The sequence below is a fragment of the Perna viridis genome, chromosome 12 (genome assembly GCF_037379345.1).
Source record: "Perna viridis isolate PV_CMFRI_1.1 ecotype Kerala chromosome 12, ASM3737934v1, whole genome shotgun sequence".
NCBI lineage: Eukaryota > Metazoa > Mollusca > Bivalvia > Mytilida > Mytilidae > Perna > Perna viridis.
This window is the reverse complement of record NC_142456.1, coordinates 28408302-28424931: the sequence shown is the minus strand read 5'-3', so window position 1 is coordinate 28424931 and position 16630 is coordinate 28408302. Positions and strand designations below refer to the sequence as shown.

At 32.7% G+C, this 16630-nt stretch overlaps 1 protein-coding gene across 1 annotated transcript in view; it reads left to right on the top strand.

The window, feature by feature from the left end:
* LOC148601917 (neuralized-like protein 4) overlaps positions 1-16630 on the top strand; it is a 48039-nt gene that overhangs the window by 5019 nt on the left and 26390 nt on the right. The window contains exons 4-14 of the mRNA XM_088554933.1: positions 840-1138; positions 5266-5377; positions 7429-7517; positions 8569-8836; positions 9094-9184; positions 10869-11136; positions 11600-11762; positions 12705-12947; positions 13752-13830; positions 14686-14855; positions 16469-16597. Of these exons, the coding sequence (XP_088411059.1) occupies positions 840-1138; positions 5266-5377; positions 7429-7517; positions 8569-8836; positions 9094-9184; positions 10869-11136; positions 11600-11762; positions 12705-12947; positions 13752-13830; positions 14686-14855; positions 16469-16597 (1911 nt within the window). The remainder of the gene's footprint in view (positions 1-839; positions 1139-5265; positions 5378-7428; positions 7518-8568; positions 8837-9093; positions 9185-10868; positions 11137-11599; positions 11763-12704; positions 12948-13751; positions 13831-14685; positions 14856-16468; positions 16598-16630) is intronic.

The window sequence follows — 16630 nt, the reverse complement described above, 5'->3', positions numbered from 1 at the left end:
GATAAATATAGGAAAGTGTGTTATTTCATCACATACTGTCTTTTACAAAATATCAGAGTGAGTGAACGAGTTCGGTTTGGAACACACGTGGACGTTCTAAAAGTAAACAAAACATTGTATCTCTCGGACTTTTTCATCACAGAGGCAAACAGCCGAAAACTTCCGAGTGATTAAAAAAATGTTGATTATTTATAAAAGGAAATCGCAAACATATTTTGTATATTGATTTAAATGGTCTGTTGACTTCTGTGTTAAAATGATTCAATCGACGAATTAATGATTGCAAAATACATGTACGACTGATTCGTACTTTCAGTTCCATGTGCTTTCGTTATTACCTCTGAAAAACCGGCTGGAAAATGGTGGACTTGTTAATCTTTTTTCTTAATTAATAAATGTATGAAGATTCTCAGAGTTACTTCAATTAATTCGTATAGGCAATGGGGCTGCACATGTACTGTTAATTCAATTATGCTATCAACTAATCAGTTACAGGTAAATCACAGTCACTGGTGGCTGCACATCAGCTAAAATTAACATACACCTGTCAATTAATTTCCAATAAACAATTAGGAGACTGGTAGACAGGATGTTTATACACTAATAAAACCACGCAGACTGTAATTTATAAGGGTTGACAATTTTTTTATGTCTGATATTGGAAAATTGTCGACGGTCATTTGCAAAATTTGTCGGTCAATGACCGGCTTTTTTATGCCATTTCCGGATCCATGTATGATACCACAAAAGAAATCATTATTCAGAGTTCATTATTCAATGTGTATTGAAAGTAAGAATTGATATTAATGGTTTTTATAAGGCATGTACACGTATTTCAGATATTACGTCAAATGATGTAGCCAGTCAACTAGCAAATGAATTTTTGACACAGTTATCCAACCAAATTGTGAATGACCTTACCAGAAGTGTAGATATGTTGTCCACTTCACAACCATCAAATTCTGAAGCCTCTGCTTCTAATATGTCCAATGATATTTTGACTTTTCATCAGAAATGTGGAAGTTTGATTAAACTTACCAATGAAATGAAAACTGCAGAAAGAAAGAGGCCTATGGACGAGTTTAACAATGGGGTCGTCATGACTAACAGGCCTCTGAAGAATGATGAAATGTTTGAGGTATTGTCATTAGTATTAATAAGGGATTGATAGGATCATGAGTATTTTTATCAGAAAGGTCCTGGACCCATTGTAGGGACCCTAAATTGTGAGGCCTACTCACCAAATATACGTACCTATAGGTAATTGAATTTGCAAATACACTACAGCTAACGACCATTTTGACGATGCCACTCGCCCATGGTGGACAAATCAAGTTGTCCACGCTTTGCCCATCCTTAATGCCCACGGTAGACAGATGTGTATGTGCCCACCATGTCAGGTGGATGGTATAGTGTCCACGCCCACGGTATCTGATGGATGCGTGATAACCTTTTGATTGGATTTAATCCATGATCGACAATTTTATTACAATGTTCAAACAGTTGACAAATAAAAGAACAATGTGTCAATCATTACCTTGACCGTTAGAAACAATTTTCTTACACCTATAATTGGCCTCAAGCCAAAATTGTGACACCACCAGGTGTTTACTTAGGAATTAATATAATTAGGTTTTTATAGGAATTAAATGCTTTAAACTCTTGTGTTTTTTTTTGTTTTTGTTTTTGTTTTTTTTCTATTTCTTACGGCCCACATCGTTCTTAAGTCTACCATTATTTAGTATCATCAAAATGTAAACCTGAATTAATCGGAAACCAAAGTTGATATAATTTTTAAAGAAATTCATAAGGCCTTAATTTTATCATTTCCAGTTGCTTTATGTATTATGTAATAATATTGTACACCAGACCTGTCACCAGATTGTTACGAATTGTAAATTACAATGTTCAAGAAAATCAAGTATTTAAGAACTCCTTATTTTACTGACAATCTATTTAACGCAGTTGTATTTTCTAAGTGAAAGAACGGATTTGAAGCAGACACGTGTAACTTTAACTTACGGTCTATAAATAACCAATTTCGATATCGTGTCATTTCAACAAAATTTGAAAGCGGGAAGCATCGTTGGAAGATAATATATGATCCAGAATTATTGAATCATATACTTCAGAAGTTTTCAAATTGCAACTGATTTAACCGCGTATTATCCGAGCACACGTTAGCCAACTATAGTGATGGGTGAAAATTTCCCCTCTTGAGTTGGATATGCAGTTAGTTCTTTTAGATTTAGCGCACCATAGACAATTGAACGACGTATTTCTTACGTTTCTTCTTTTCTTCACTTAGTTCAACAATTTTGACTACGATTAGTTCCGTTATTATATAATAACAGTAGCATACAAATTGTAAATTAAAATGTTCAAGAAAATCGAGTACTTGCGAACTACTCATTTTACTGACGGGTTTCTTACGTAATAATTCTAAAAAAAGAACAAAGTATTTTAAACCAATAACTATTAGAATGCTTTGAGTGTGTCAATTTCTTATGCAAATTTGATAAACGTCTTTGTAATATCATCGACTAATCAATGTGTTTTATCAAAAGGTGTGTCCCTGTGTTTTGAGCATCGTATGAGGTAAATTGACATGTCATTGACACTGCAACAATTGTCGATCGACATACAACGTGCCTTACTTGCATAGATAATAAGAATAGTAATAATACTTGAAAGTATTAAAAATTCGACACTGTCATTCAAAAAACATGTAACTTTAAGAGACATATAGAAATGTATAATTATGCTTTCTTAAATTTTTCATACCATTGACGTTAAATCATAACTTTTCATTTTATGAGTCAGACTTTTGAATTAAAATTAATTTACATGTAATTCCCGAAAATCATCGCATATCAAGTTATTAATCAAAATGCACTTCGAAATTGGGGTGTTTTATTTTGAAATCTCGTATTTTTTTTTAGAATCTTCTGAAACTTTATTCCAAAAATATTATTACTTTCATTTTCAAAATATCCATTGTTAGTTTACGAGGATACAAATAGGTGAATGACGCAAGGGCAATCATATTTTTATTTCAATAATTAAATGTTCAGTGTTCTTGAAAAATCATGCTCAATACAAGTATTTTTTTCTTTTTACTAAAAGTAATTATCTTGTAAAGTATTTGTGATTTTCATGTCATAGCCACTTAGAAATAAAATTAATCAATGTGTTTACAACGTTAACTTAATTAGTCAAATCAGTATTATCCGTGTAATGTCACTACTTAATACCTGAGCGTGTCACACTTAGCCAATATACAGGAAGTGGTGGATTAACTGCTAATTAACGAGAAGGAATTGTTTAATAATATTTAGATTTAAAAATAAAAAGAAACTGAATTTAATGCTTTATGATTACAGAAGCATATTAGGGACATCCAAAATTATATTTTAAAATCAAAATTTCGCCATTAAAAATCCCTTATAAAATAGTGTTAGAATCCCCCAGATATATAAAATCTGATAAAAAAGAAAATTCTTCTAGTATCAATTTTACGACTAACTATATATAGAATAAATTGAACTAATTGGTATCTTTATTTACACTGGTGTGCCGACTTAGTAGGCCCTTTTTCTGAAAATTTCCAATATATTTCAATACTAATATGGGACAAAATTGAGTTTGAAAATTTCGTATTTTTGCATTATTTTGCCTTTCATCTGTAGTTATTGAAATGGATACATATTAAATTAATCATAGTAGAGAGTATTATTCAAATTTTAACATATTTAAAATTCGTAATACCAGCCCACAGTTGTTTCGATTTTATTTTCGAATTTCATGAAGGTTGCACTCGTCGTGTATCTTGTTTATTTTCTTTACGGTTGATGACAAAAAATAAATAATTATTATTACTCCCCAATCTTAGTACACATGTGCACAAAGTTCTAATCATGATTAAATCACCTACATGAATACGTCTTCTAAGGTACATGTAAGTGTCGTTGGCTAATACACGCCGGTTAACTGTCCAGTTTCATTTCACAATACTTTAAACCACACCCTCAATATTCCTATAATTTTTTACCTGTCAATCAACGTTACTGCATCTACTTAAAACACACCCTTGACATTTTACTTAATTGATTTCCTATCAATCAAAGGTCCAAGATAGAACGCCTGCATCTTTAGCCACCGTGAGAAATTCATAGCAAAATAATGCAGTGCCGTAAAAGGGGATGCTGTTGTAAATAGATTCATCTTTCTAAGGGACTGCACATCCAATCTTAGCCGATTTTCTCTAAGAATTTTAAATATTATAAGCAAAAGGAGGGTGCACTTTTTCATCACATGGTCGTTAAAGTATTTTTCTCAGAATTCATCTTACAAGATTAGTTGCTGTTTCCAAATTCATATAAGTTATGTTGAACTATCCAGTATTTCTGAATATATTCTAATCCAACAAGCAACACTTGATTAACATTAAATAAAAAAATTCCTCTATAACACAATTTAATTTTTGAGAAGTGATAGGGCTGCACTGTATTAAAACCTGCCACTACCGTTAATTGATTAACTGTCAATTAAAGAGATCAAATGGCACCTATCAAAGGTTACCACGATTTCCTGTATTTATTCCATTTGTTGGCAAATGCTCACACTTCTTTGCTTTAAACCCGCCCACAGGTAATTGATGACTGTCAATTATAAAGAAGCTCTATTGACACCTGTGAATTATTGTTACTGATAGTTCATACAATTAGATACGCTTCTTATAATACAACAGGACCGTAATAATTATTACGTAAGACTGAGTTTTTAACTCCGATTCCTGTTAAAACGAAACAAGATTTAAAATTGACCACCAGAATGTATGGGCAACGTGGACAGCATCCAACCACGTGTCCACTGTGGGCCGGTGGGAACTTGTCCAAGGGTGGACACAAATTGTCCACCATTGCCCACGCCCACCGTGGGAAAAGGGAATTGTCAAAATAGTTGTTAGCCGTAGTGTACATACGTGTAGCTTCTATAGAATTCAGCCGAAGAATAAGATGAAGTTCCTTTTGAATGCTTAGCATGAATTTTTTCCATATCCACCTTGTTAATGTAGTATGTGAATGTCATTTTTTTTAGTATTATAATAATAATATTATAATATATGTTAAAAAACTATTTAGTCATTGTATGATAAATTTGATAAAATATTTATAGATATGTTGATTTTAATGAATATAAAAAGTAAGCAACATATTTAACTGAAATATCATAAAAAATAAAATTGTATTATGCTTTTTGCAGATTAGGCTGGATGTTTTGGTAGACAAATGGTCTGGTTCTATTGAAGTAGGTATCACGACCCATAATCCAGGGTCTTTAGATATCCCTGCAACAATGACAAACATGAGATCTGGTAAGCCATTAATATATATTGAGAAATTTATATGTTGATATTTGTTTAAAAAAAAGCTTTGTGTGAGAATGTTGATCTTTAAACAATCCTAATTTTGGGGATTTAATACATCGCATCTATCCCAAAGAACTTGAGATAAAGGATACTACAGACACTGTGAAGTCAGCCTCATATCTTGATCTACTCTTAGAAATCAATGGTAAAGGAAAACTATTGACCAAACTTTACGACAAACATGATGACTTTTCATTCAAAATTGTCAACTTTCCTTTCATCTGTGGCAATATCCCTTCAGCCCTACATATGGAGTGTTCATATCACAACTCATACGTTATGCCAGAGCTTGCCGAGACTACACAGACTTTTTGTATCACTCTAGAATTCTAACAAATAAGCTTCTGGGGCAGGGTTATGTTGCTACAAGATTGAAGTCATCACTACAGAAGTTTTATGGTCGTCATCATGAACTCATGGATCGTTATGGTGTATCCATCTGCACCATGAAAACTGATTTGTTCAACGTTTCATAGTTTTCCTTTCCTTTTTTGTCTACCCCGGACATGACTTTATGAGCAGCTCGGTGGGTGTTTCTAGATAAGCAGAGGACGCTTACCCTACCGGTGCACCTGGTGCATGCTCCCAGTTTTAAGTAGAGCCCGAGTTGCTCATTTCCTTTTGTTACTTTGTATATACAGTCAAACCTGCTCTGGTGGTCACCTTCACTTAACGGTCATTTCAAAACCTGCCCAACTGTTTTCTCTATTTATTTTAACTCAAATCAGCAGTCACCTCCCTAATGCGGCCAGCGGTTAAGAACATGTAAATACAGATACAATGTAATTAGGTTGCTGAAAGGATTAAATTGGTATTGCAATGAAAACAAAAGTAAAGATTTGATAGTAAATGTGTGAATTTTACTCACTGGTTGTAAAAACGTCAGTCTTCAGTTTAATTATGAAAATTTGAGTTGCGATTAAATGTCTCAGAAATGGAAAATGGAAAGAAATGAGGCAATTAAAAAATTAAATAGTGGAAAAGGTGTCATGCCATTGTAAAGGAAATTAATGTTTGAAAAACACAAATTACTAAAATTGTCAAAAGAAAAGCAGAAATTATAGAGGACATTGAAAAATGAGGAAATGCTTTGTTTTTTATTGTCATATATTTTTATCTGAATGATATTTTGAATCAAAATATTTTTAAATACATGAATCTACCTCTGAAAAATGAAAGATAAATACATGCAATATTATGACAATCAGAGGTAGTACAATCTAATGGAATATGGAATGATGTGATGACATCAAAGTCTTTCTACATCACAATTTGTAATCTCATTCCAAAGGTCACTTTGATCATTCCCCAGAGGTGACTGCTTAATACAGGTTTGACTGTATGATTTTAGTTACTTTATGTTCTTTCTTGTATATGTCTGTTTTCCGTGTCTGGTCTTTGTCCCAGGATTACATTCTTTTATAACCTTGGTTCCCTTGATTACTCTTTCAGATATTATCAAAGAATCAAAATGCATATCTCATTACCTTAGTCATTTTTTAAATGAAATTTCAGAGACAGTGATGATGTCAGGGGTTGTGGTATACTGACTTATGAGAGTTGACTATTTCATGGATGATAATGATGTCAGGGGTTGTGGTATACTAACTTATGAGAGTTGACTATTTCAGGGATGATAATGATATCAGGGGTTGTGGTATACTGACTTATGAGAGTTTACTATTTCAAGGACAATGATGATGTCAGTGGTTGTGGTATACTGACTTATGATGAGTGGATGTTGTATTATGATCTTTTGATAGATTTATTGAAGAAATATTATTTTCAGCACATTTTTACATTGGCGCAAAATTTATTTAAAAAACTTTCTATTCACATAAATGTATAGAACCTATACTATTGTTTATGTTATTTTATCTGTGTTGTATTTTATTTGTGGTTAAGAATGAAAATTGGAGCTATTCTACTTAGGTTACCCTCTTTAATTATTGGATTTACTTACTTACTTATTGAATAATACAAGTTGACTATTTCAGGGACAATAATGATGAGTGGTTGTGGTATACTGACTAATGGTAAAGGTACCAGGAGGGAGTATGGACAATATAACCTGGATGAATTGGCAGTAAGTTACCTCCCCTTCATTACTGGTGCAGTGGTAAAAATTGAATTATTATTTTTCAGAAATTCCTAAAAACAAATTAAGCATTAATTTTGAACTGAAAGGACATTTTTAGTGTTTAAAACCTCTAGCCAATAATTTGTTTTCAAAGAAATCATTTTTAGCTCACCCAATGGGCCATGTGAGCTATCGCCATCACTTGGTGTTTGTCAGTTTTCATCATTAACAGTTTTTCAAGACTCTTTTCCTCTGAAACTACTGGACCAATTATAAGTTCAGCAAATATATTGAAATTTTTTTTTGGAAAATTATTATTTTTTTTTTTATTTTGTTTTGTTTTGCTTTTTTGTTTCAGTTTGTTCTTTAATTATTCTGTTGTGTTTTGTTAACTGCAAAATTATATGGTCAGCTGTCATCTTTATCCTTGGCCTTTGTCTGTAGACATTTTGTGTTTGTGTGGTAACTTGAGTAAATTTTAGTTTCATACATGTAGGTCTCTATGAAAGATTTTTTCTTTTATTTCCAGAAAAAAAACAAGTAATAGTGCATGCATCTCCATGAAATTGGCCCTCATGGTTCCAGCCGTAAAAAGGATGCAATTGATTTTAGGGGTTGACCCTTATCCTTTAAGAATAAGTGGCTGAAATTGGCCAAAATTTTAAATTTTATATGGATAACTTCTTTCTTGTTGAATGTAATCATACAGATTTCATTTGTTGTCAGTCGAGATCAATGAGTCCAAAAGAGTAATCAAGGGATCCAAAATTATACTTAAGTTTGAAATTTAAATTTTTTAAAGTTGACCTCAGAAACTTTTTCTGTGTCACCCATTACAGTTATCACAATTCCAATTCAGAGCTGTATCACTCTAAAACCTTGTATCCCTACTTGATCCAATTGTCAGGGTTGGGACCTCTGCTGTTCTATCAACCTTTCTTCTCAATGCATTTTATATATAGAGTTATGAATACTTCATTTTCATTTATGCAGCCAGATGGACATTGTATTTCTATGTGCAATACCATGAGAATATGAATGTTTACAATATTAACAGGAGGGAGATAGAATTGGTCTGATGAGGAAAGCCAACGGACAGCTCCATTACTACATCAATGGACAGGACCAGGGTGTAGCCTCAACAGATACTCCACAGACTGTGTGGGGTGTGGTAGATCTGTATGGTATGGCTGTCAAAGTTACTATATTGGACAGAAATGACCCTAATTATCCTAACAACATCCAGAATACTGTTACCAGAAATAATGTGTTTAGACATTACCCTGATCTGTATGATGATGAGGCTTTAGAAGTTACCAATGTTGGTAAGGTCCAGGTTTTCCTAAATTAAATATCTAAAGTGTTTGTAAATATGCATTATAACTTTTTAAACACTTTTATTGGACAGACCTGATTATAAAGTGGAATTCCACTTTTTCTTATCTGGATTTTTCCATAATTATTCTTATTTTTACTGTACATTTACCTCCCATTTTGCCTATTTATGCTTTGTTGACCTCTTAAAATCAGGACTGTTTGGGACATGGCCTTTCTGACATCATGTTATATTTATTTTGTGTAGATGACGAAGAACATGAACGATTGCTATTCCATACAACATGTGGATCACACGCTGCTGTCAAACCAGGACAGAGAACAGCATACAGACCAAAGTGAGATTTAATTTCTTGTGTCAGTTTAATTTTTGCTATTTAGGGGTAAAACCAGTAACAGAATAAATAAAACTGTCCCAAAGAAGATTAAAATAAGATTCAAGGAACAATCACAATTTAAAACTGTGAAAGTTTGTTGATTGCAAAAACTACAAGAGAAAAAAAGCATTGCGGGATAATTTCCTACGTATTTAGCAAACACTTTTTATAAAAAGACCTCTTTCAAAATGTAGTTCCTGAACCTTTATTTAAGTCCAAGTATCGTGTATCATGTTTTTTTTTCATGTGTGTCTTTATTTTCTCTATGTTCAAGTAACATAACAAATGCTAAAATTAGACACAGCTTAAATTTTCTTTGTATAATTGATCATTCAAAAATGGTTAATCCATCAGGAAATCAGTGTTAACTAGCACTCCAGGTAAGAATCATGCAAAATGTGATTCATGGGTGAAAAGCCTACATATTTTCATTTTTGATACTTGTTGGAATTGCCATTGTAATCAGAAATAAACATTCAGTATTTCATTTAACCCATGTTCTTAGGAGATAAAATTTATATAGAATGCACTGTAGATTTCAAAATTAAGGGAGATAAATGACACTCAAATACAATAGAATCTATTGAATTTTCAATGTTGATTATCTTCTAAGAGCAGACAGAATGGAATGAATAATTACAAATTTCATAATGTAGACCCATAAAACAACTTAATTACCAAAATAAAAATATGTAGCCTATTTTCGGGTGTATCACATTTTTCAGATTTTGCATGATTCTTTCAAAGACTATTACTTAAATATAATGTTTTCCTTCCCTTTTGGTCATTGTCTTAATAGTTTGTACTTCAATACACCAATTACAGGTAAGATTGTTTACTTAACAATACATTATGACACCATAATTTGGAATCAATAGGACACATGAAAGAATTGCCAGTATTTACTCTGTCAACTTGAGAGTGATTAAAAGAAAGCACTATACTTCTTTCCTTACCAGTATAACATCTGAAAAAGGGCATATTCATGATATATAAATTATGTTGTTTATTCAATTTTATTAAATCAATAGATCATGTTATCAATTAATGTAAGTACCCCTTGCAATGCCCCAAAGACGCTTATTTTTTACACATGTCATGGCTCATTGATCATTAACGTGAAGTTACTTTCTGTTTCTGGAATTTGTTCATTCAAGGACATTTATGTACATTGTGTACAGGGAAATGTTCTCGTATGGTTTGTGTTAATGCAAAATTTAAATACATCAATCATTTAACTGCTATTTTCTCTCTCAAACTATGAAAAAAAGGACATACAGTAACTTTTAGTCGTTAGTACTATTCAATTAACCCAATTTAAAAATGCTGATTTGCATTTGGACAACATTTTTAGCTATTTACTTCACCTGTGACATTAACTGCATTGTAATTTTCCTACTATGTATAATGTCACATTTGATATTCAGTCATTAATAATATTACATAAATAAAGAATATACTTAACCATATCATATGCTTTGATTAATAAAAAAATCTATCCTTTCTATAACTTATGGGACGAATATTGCTGAGAAGTTTTACTTTCATTCCTTGTTTTGGTATAATAATCACATTCCTCTTTAGCTGGTATATTGACTGTATTCAGTGGCCAGTATGATAACCTCATTCATATCTTTGATTTCAGTGCCATGGATGATTTCAACAATGGTGTAGTGCTGACTAATCGTACATTAAAGCCTGATGAAATGTTTGAAGTGCGATTGGACAAGATGATTGATAAATGGGCTGGGTCTGTTGAAATAGGAGTCACATTGCATTGTGCTGAGGAATTAGAATTCCCGTCAACCATGACAAACATCCGTTCAGGGACATGGATGATGACTGGAAATGGAGTAATGCATAATGGCACCACTGTCATTGATGAGTATGGACAGAATCTTGATAGGTTAAAGGTATTAAACTTGCATCTTTTATGATATTTATTGAACTTAAGCAACAATATTCTTAAGAAATCATAAATCTCTGCATTGTTGAAGTGTCATGTAGGAAGATGATATATTGAAAAAAAAAATGCTTTTAAATTGGTGATGATGTTTGAGAATTGCAGAAAAATTTGTACATTTTATTACCCAAGTACCACAAATTTTAGTACACAAAGATGTGTTCTTTTTCCTCTGACCACAAAAATAGGTACCCCCGAAAATAAATGAAACCACGGTACATAATATTAATGTCTACTAACAGTAATTTTAAAGTTATAGCTGAGTGGAAAAAAAAAATTTTGGAAGTTCAATATTCAGTTTATTTGTATCGTTTCTATACAAGCACATAGGGATGTATAAAATATCAAACCGTGCCCTATAAAGTATTTTTTTTTCAATTATATTGCATATTAAATAAACCTTTGTTTTCCAGGCAGGTGACTCTGTTGGTGTGAGAAGGAAAGCTGATGGAACTCTTAACTTCTTTGTCAATGGTATTGATCAAGGGCAAGCGGCATCTAATGTTCCAGAGAATGTGTATGGTGTAGTGGATTTATATGGTCAGGCTGCTCAGGCCACTATAGCAGACAGATTCGGTAGGTGACTAGGTGGTCTTTGATTGAAATTCCAATCAGGAACAATTTTTTTTCTTATTTCTTAAATTAAGAAAAGGAAGATTATTTGATGCAGTTATTTACAATGGCTATACCATAAAACTAGAAATTTTTTTTTAGAGAAAATGAAATCTTAAATTTTGATTTTAAACTAGAAGATTTAGAATTCCTTGAAATTTTTCACTATATGGACTGATAGAGAAAATTCACAGCCCCCGATGGATGGATTAATTTGAAATATTGACTTTGGTGTGTTCGCAATTTTGGTAGCTGTCCAATATCAATTTCTTGTACAATTGGTGGTATACCTAACATGAGAACGCAGGCAACTTCATGTTTTTATTTATTTTTATTCTATGTAGCTCAAGCACAGCTACAGACAGCAAAAATACTTCTTTTGACACTAAAATCTAAACTGCACAAAAATTATCTGTTTTACAGAAATTTATACATGTATATGTGTTCATTTTGGGCTTTGCCACTAACTATAATGTTTACAAGGCCTAACTATAATTTTTACAAGGCCTAACTATAATGTTTACAAGGGCTTACTATAATGTTTACAAGGCAAAAAATTGATTTGATATAAATCAAATTTGAATGCAAGTCAAAAGCATATCATTCTGATGTGCAAGAGATTGAACATTTTTTTTTGGTTTAAATTCAGTTTTAGCAAATCAATCTTCCCAAGTGGACATCATGATTATTATATATTAGAAAAACATAAAGGAATCCTACTGTACTAATTGCTGTAAAATGTCAACTCCCTTTTAAGTCAAAAATGTTAGAAAGGCTTAAAAGTATAGTAGAAAAAAATCAGACTTGGAAATATGACAATAAAATGGAAAGTTTTCAAACTAACAGTATTCTGAAAAAGGACAAGAAGATCAGTCAGTATAAGTTTTTTGCTTGGTCATTTAACAGATAGTTTAAGTTCCCCAGATGTTGAATCCAGCAGTATTCTAGAGACTGAGGAGCTTAGATTTCATCATTTTCATGGACAGAACGCAGTTATAGTAAACAATGGTCGAACTGCTACACGTCCTAATGCTAGTGGAGAGTTTAATGACGCCATCATTATGAGTAATAGACCTCTGAAAGACAATGAACTGTTTGAGATTATAATTGAAAAGATGGTTGACAGATGGTCAGGATCTATAGAAGCTGGTAAGTTTATTTCAATTATGATTACAGGAGCTAAAATAAGCTTCATTAAATGATAGTCCAGTTCCAGTTCCTTAGCTCAAATGACCCTTTCAAGATAAGTTGGTCAAAGATTTCTAACCTAATTAATGTGAACCTTTGTGATTAAAATAGTCAATTTAAAGAAAGTCAGGTTGGGATATATAATTATGGGTTTCATAATGAGTGAAAATTTAATATAGCAAAATATCAACTTGCTTTATTTAATTTCAACATCATAACTTACTCACTTAGGCTCTTTGTTATGATTTTGGAATTAAATAATCTAAAAAAATAAATGATATTTTGCCATATTCAAGTTTCACTCATTTTGGAATTTGGAATTTTTTTGCCACTTGACATGTGGCATCTGTCATGGCAGAAATTCCAGCGATCGTCCTTCTATGACGTCACCAATGGTACTGGGAGTGCAATGTTAGTAACATCACAACATTGCTTTCAGTGTATCAGCTTTCATAGAAAATGATACACAATCATATAACAACCAATTGCAATATTGAACTTTTCATAGAACTAGTTTGTATCATGTCCATGGTAAGATATTGCAAATATCTAGCCATTCAGACAGTAGATGAAAGGACCAAATCATAGAGAACAAATTTTTCTTTATTTCTACAAGGTACATGCTTTCTTCATAACGCAGTAAAATGTATAGATAAATATTACAATAAATCTTGATAATACTGAAGTACAAGTTACAAGTTTAGTATAAAAAAATACACATTCATCACATCAAACATTTTTGATGTTAAAATAATTTATTTTTAGGAGTTACAGCCATCAAACCAGAAGATTTAGAATTCCCTAACACAATGACAGATATTGATTATGATACTTGGATGCTTAGGTACATGTACATTGATATTATACTTATCAGCTGCAACGTTCTGTCTTTGTTTCACAGATTTTTTTTTAAATGCTAAATTTGTTTGTTTGTTTGGATTTAACGTCCGAGCAGCAATATTTCAGCTATATCCAGACGATGAACATGAAATGGATGATAAAATGAACATGAAATGATGATGAAATGAAAAATGGGATGAGACACAAGGATAATGGGGTCGAGAAATTTTGATTGCCAGAAGAAATAGGGAGAGGTGGGTAGGGTCGGGCAATTTAGCCTCCTGTGGCGGAGCCCTATGGTTCCTACTACGGGAGAATACCATAGTAGGGTTTTTTAATATGGCATCTTTCCCAACACGGTGCACCACTATGGTTTGCAGTCAGGTTTTCCGTATTTAGCCTGACAACCCCAGCATGTAACACGCCAGGGGTACCCCATTCCACCACCTGGGGCACACATCCCAGTTGCTCTGTGGGCAGAGCGCCCTATCCCCCGGCTAGGGTTCTGAGCACTATTTAGTTGCCTTTTACAACAAGCTTAGCGCTGCTGCAGGCCAATTCTTTTGACACCCGGACCTGCACGGGTCTTTTAAATGCTAAAAAGAAGGGATGAATTGTCATGTCATACAGTTCAGCACAGTAGTTCTTTTCAAATGCTTATTTAACGAATGAGTTATTGAAGTTATATTTAAAATAATTATTTGGTGATATACTCTGATTTATGGAATTAAAATTTTCGCAATGGTCATCATTTTGTTCATTTAAATGATTAGATGTACATTTTGGTATCTGTTTGAGAACTCAAATCATTGAGAAAAATAAATACCAACAAATGTAAATATTTCTGAATTTTTTCTAGTGGTTCTGCCATAATGCAGGATGGAACAACAATAAGGAATGGTTATCCATTAGATCTAGACACTGTATCTGTAGGTTGTAGACTTGGTATGATGAGATGTTCTGATGGAACACTGCACTTTTATTACAATGGTAGAGATCAAGGTGTTGCCTGCTCAGATATAGCACCAAGTAAGTTCTTATGGTTTGACACATTCCAATGTACTATAAGTAATTAGTGGGTGGCATCATCAGATATAGTTCTAAGTAAGCTTAACTAGATTTAACATTCTCTAATGAAGTCCTAAGTAAGTAATTAGTGAATGGCATCATCAGATATAGTTCTAAGTAAGCTTAACTAGATTTAAACATTCTCCAATGAAGTCCTAAGTAAGTAATTAGTGAATGGCATCATCAGATATAGTTCTAAGTAAGCTTAACTAGAGTTTAACATTCTCTAATGAAGTCCTCAGTAAGTAATTAGTGAGTGGCATCATCAGATATAGCACCAAGTATGTTAACTAGAGTTCAACATTCTCTAATGAAGTCCTCAGTAAGTAATTAGTGAGTGGCATCATTAGATATAGACCAAGTATGTTAACTAGAGTTCAACAGTCTCCAATGTAGTCCTCAGTAAGTAATTAGTGAGTGGCATCATTAGATATAGACCAAGTATGTTAACTAGAGTTCAACAGTCTCCAATGTAGTCCTCAGTAAGTAATTAGTGAGTGGCATCATTAGATATAGACCAAGTATGTTAACTAGAGTTCAACAGTCTCCAATGTAGTCCTCAGTAAGTAATTAGTGAGTGGCATCATTAGATATAGACCAAGTATGTTAACTAGAGTTCAACAGTCTCCAATGTAGTCCTCAGTAAGTAATTAGTGGGTGGCATCATCAGATATAGACCAAGTATGTTAACAGGGGTTGACCTTCTCCAGTGTAGTCCTCAGTAAGTAAGTAGTGGGTGGCATCATCAGATATAGTTCTAAGTAAGCTTAACTAGATTTTAACATTCTCCAATGAAGTCTTAAGTAAGTAATTAGTGAGTGGCATCATCAGATATAGTTCTAAGTAAGTTTAACTAGAGTTTAACATTCTCCAGTGTAGTCCTCGGTAAGTAATTAGTGAGTGGCATCATCAGATATAGCCCCAAGTATGTTAACTACAGGTTGACTTGCTCCAATGTAGTCCTCAGTAAGTAATTAGAGAGTGGCATCATCAGACATAGTTTTAAGTAAGTTTAACTAGAGTTTATTGTGCTCCAATGTAGCCATAAGCCCTAAGCTTTTAATTGAAGGAAATTAGCTACTTAACTTATTATACCCCCTGAAGGAGAAGAGGGTATACTATCTTATCCTTGACTGTGTCTCCCTCAGTAATAATTTTTTCTGTCACAGTTTTCTCAGCCACTAAATGAAAGTTGAAATTTTTTGTTGCACTTTTCTCAGTAATTACTGATCACAGAGGCTTGACTTCCTGTAGATATGGCATGTAATGGGATTTATTTTCGATAAAAATTCAACAACAATTTCAGTCACATAGTGTTTAAATTATATTTTAGTAAAACATAGGTGATGAGTTATCTCAGTGTGGCATTGAAACTTTTAATAAAAAGAAGAAAATTGATGGCTTTAACAGTTTTGTTTGAATAAAATAAAGTAAAAGTTTTTTTAGACTGTTAATCATATCAACATGTTCATGCTTTTTAAGATTGACAAGTCTTTGCTTAAGATGTATTTTTTTTTTTAAATATTATACAGCATGTGGTGTGGACAGTAAATATAAATCTTTTTTTTTGTCAGATGTGTTTGCTGTGATAGATTTGTATGGCCAATGTGGACAGGTTTCTATAACCAGTGGATCTGGTGTGTTACCATCAGATAACAACTTACTACAGGGCAGTACAGACCAGTCCATTATATCTCCTACAGGTAATGTTTTTTTTTTATATTAACACAATACAT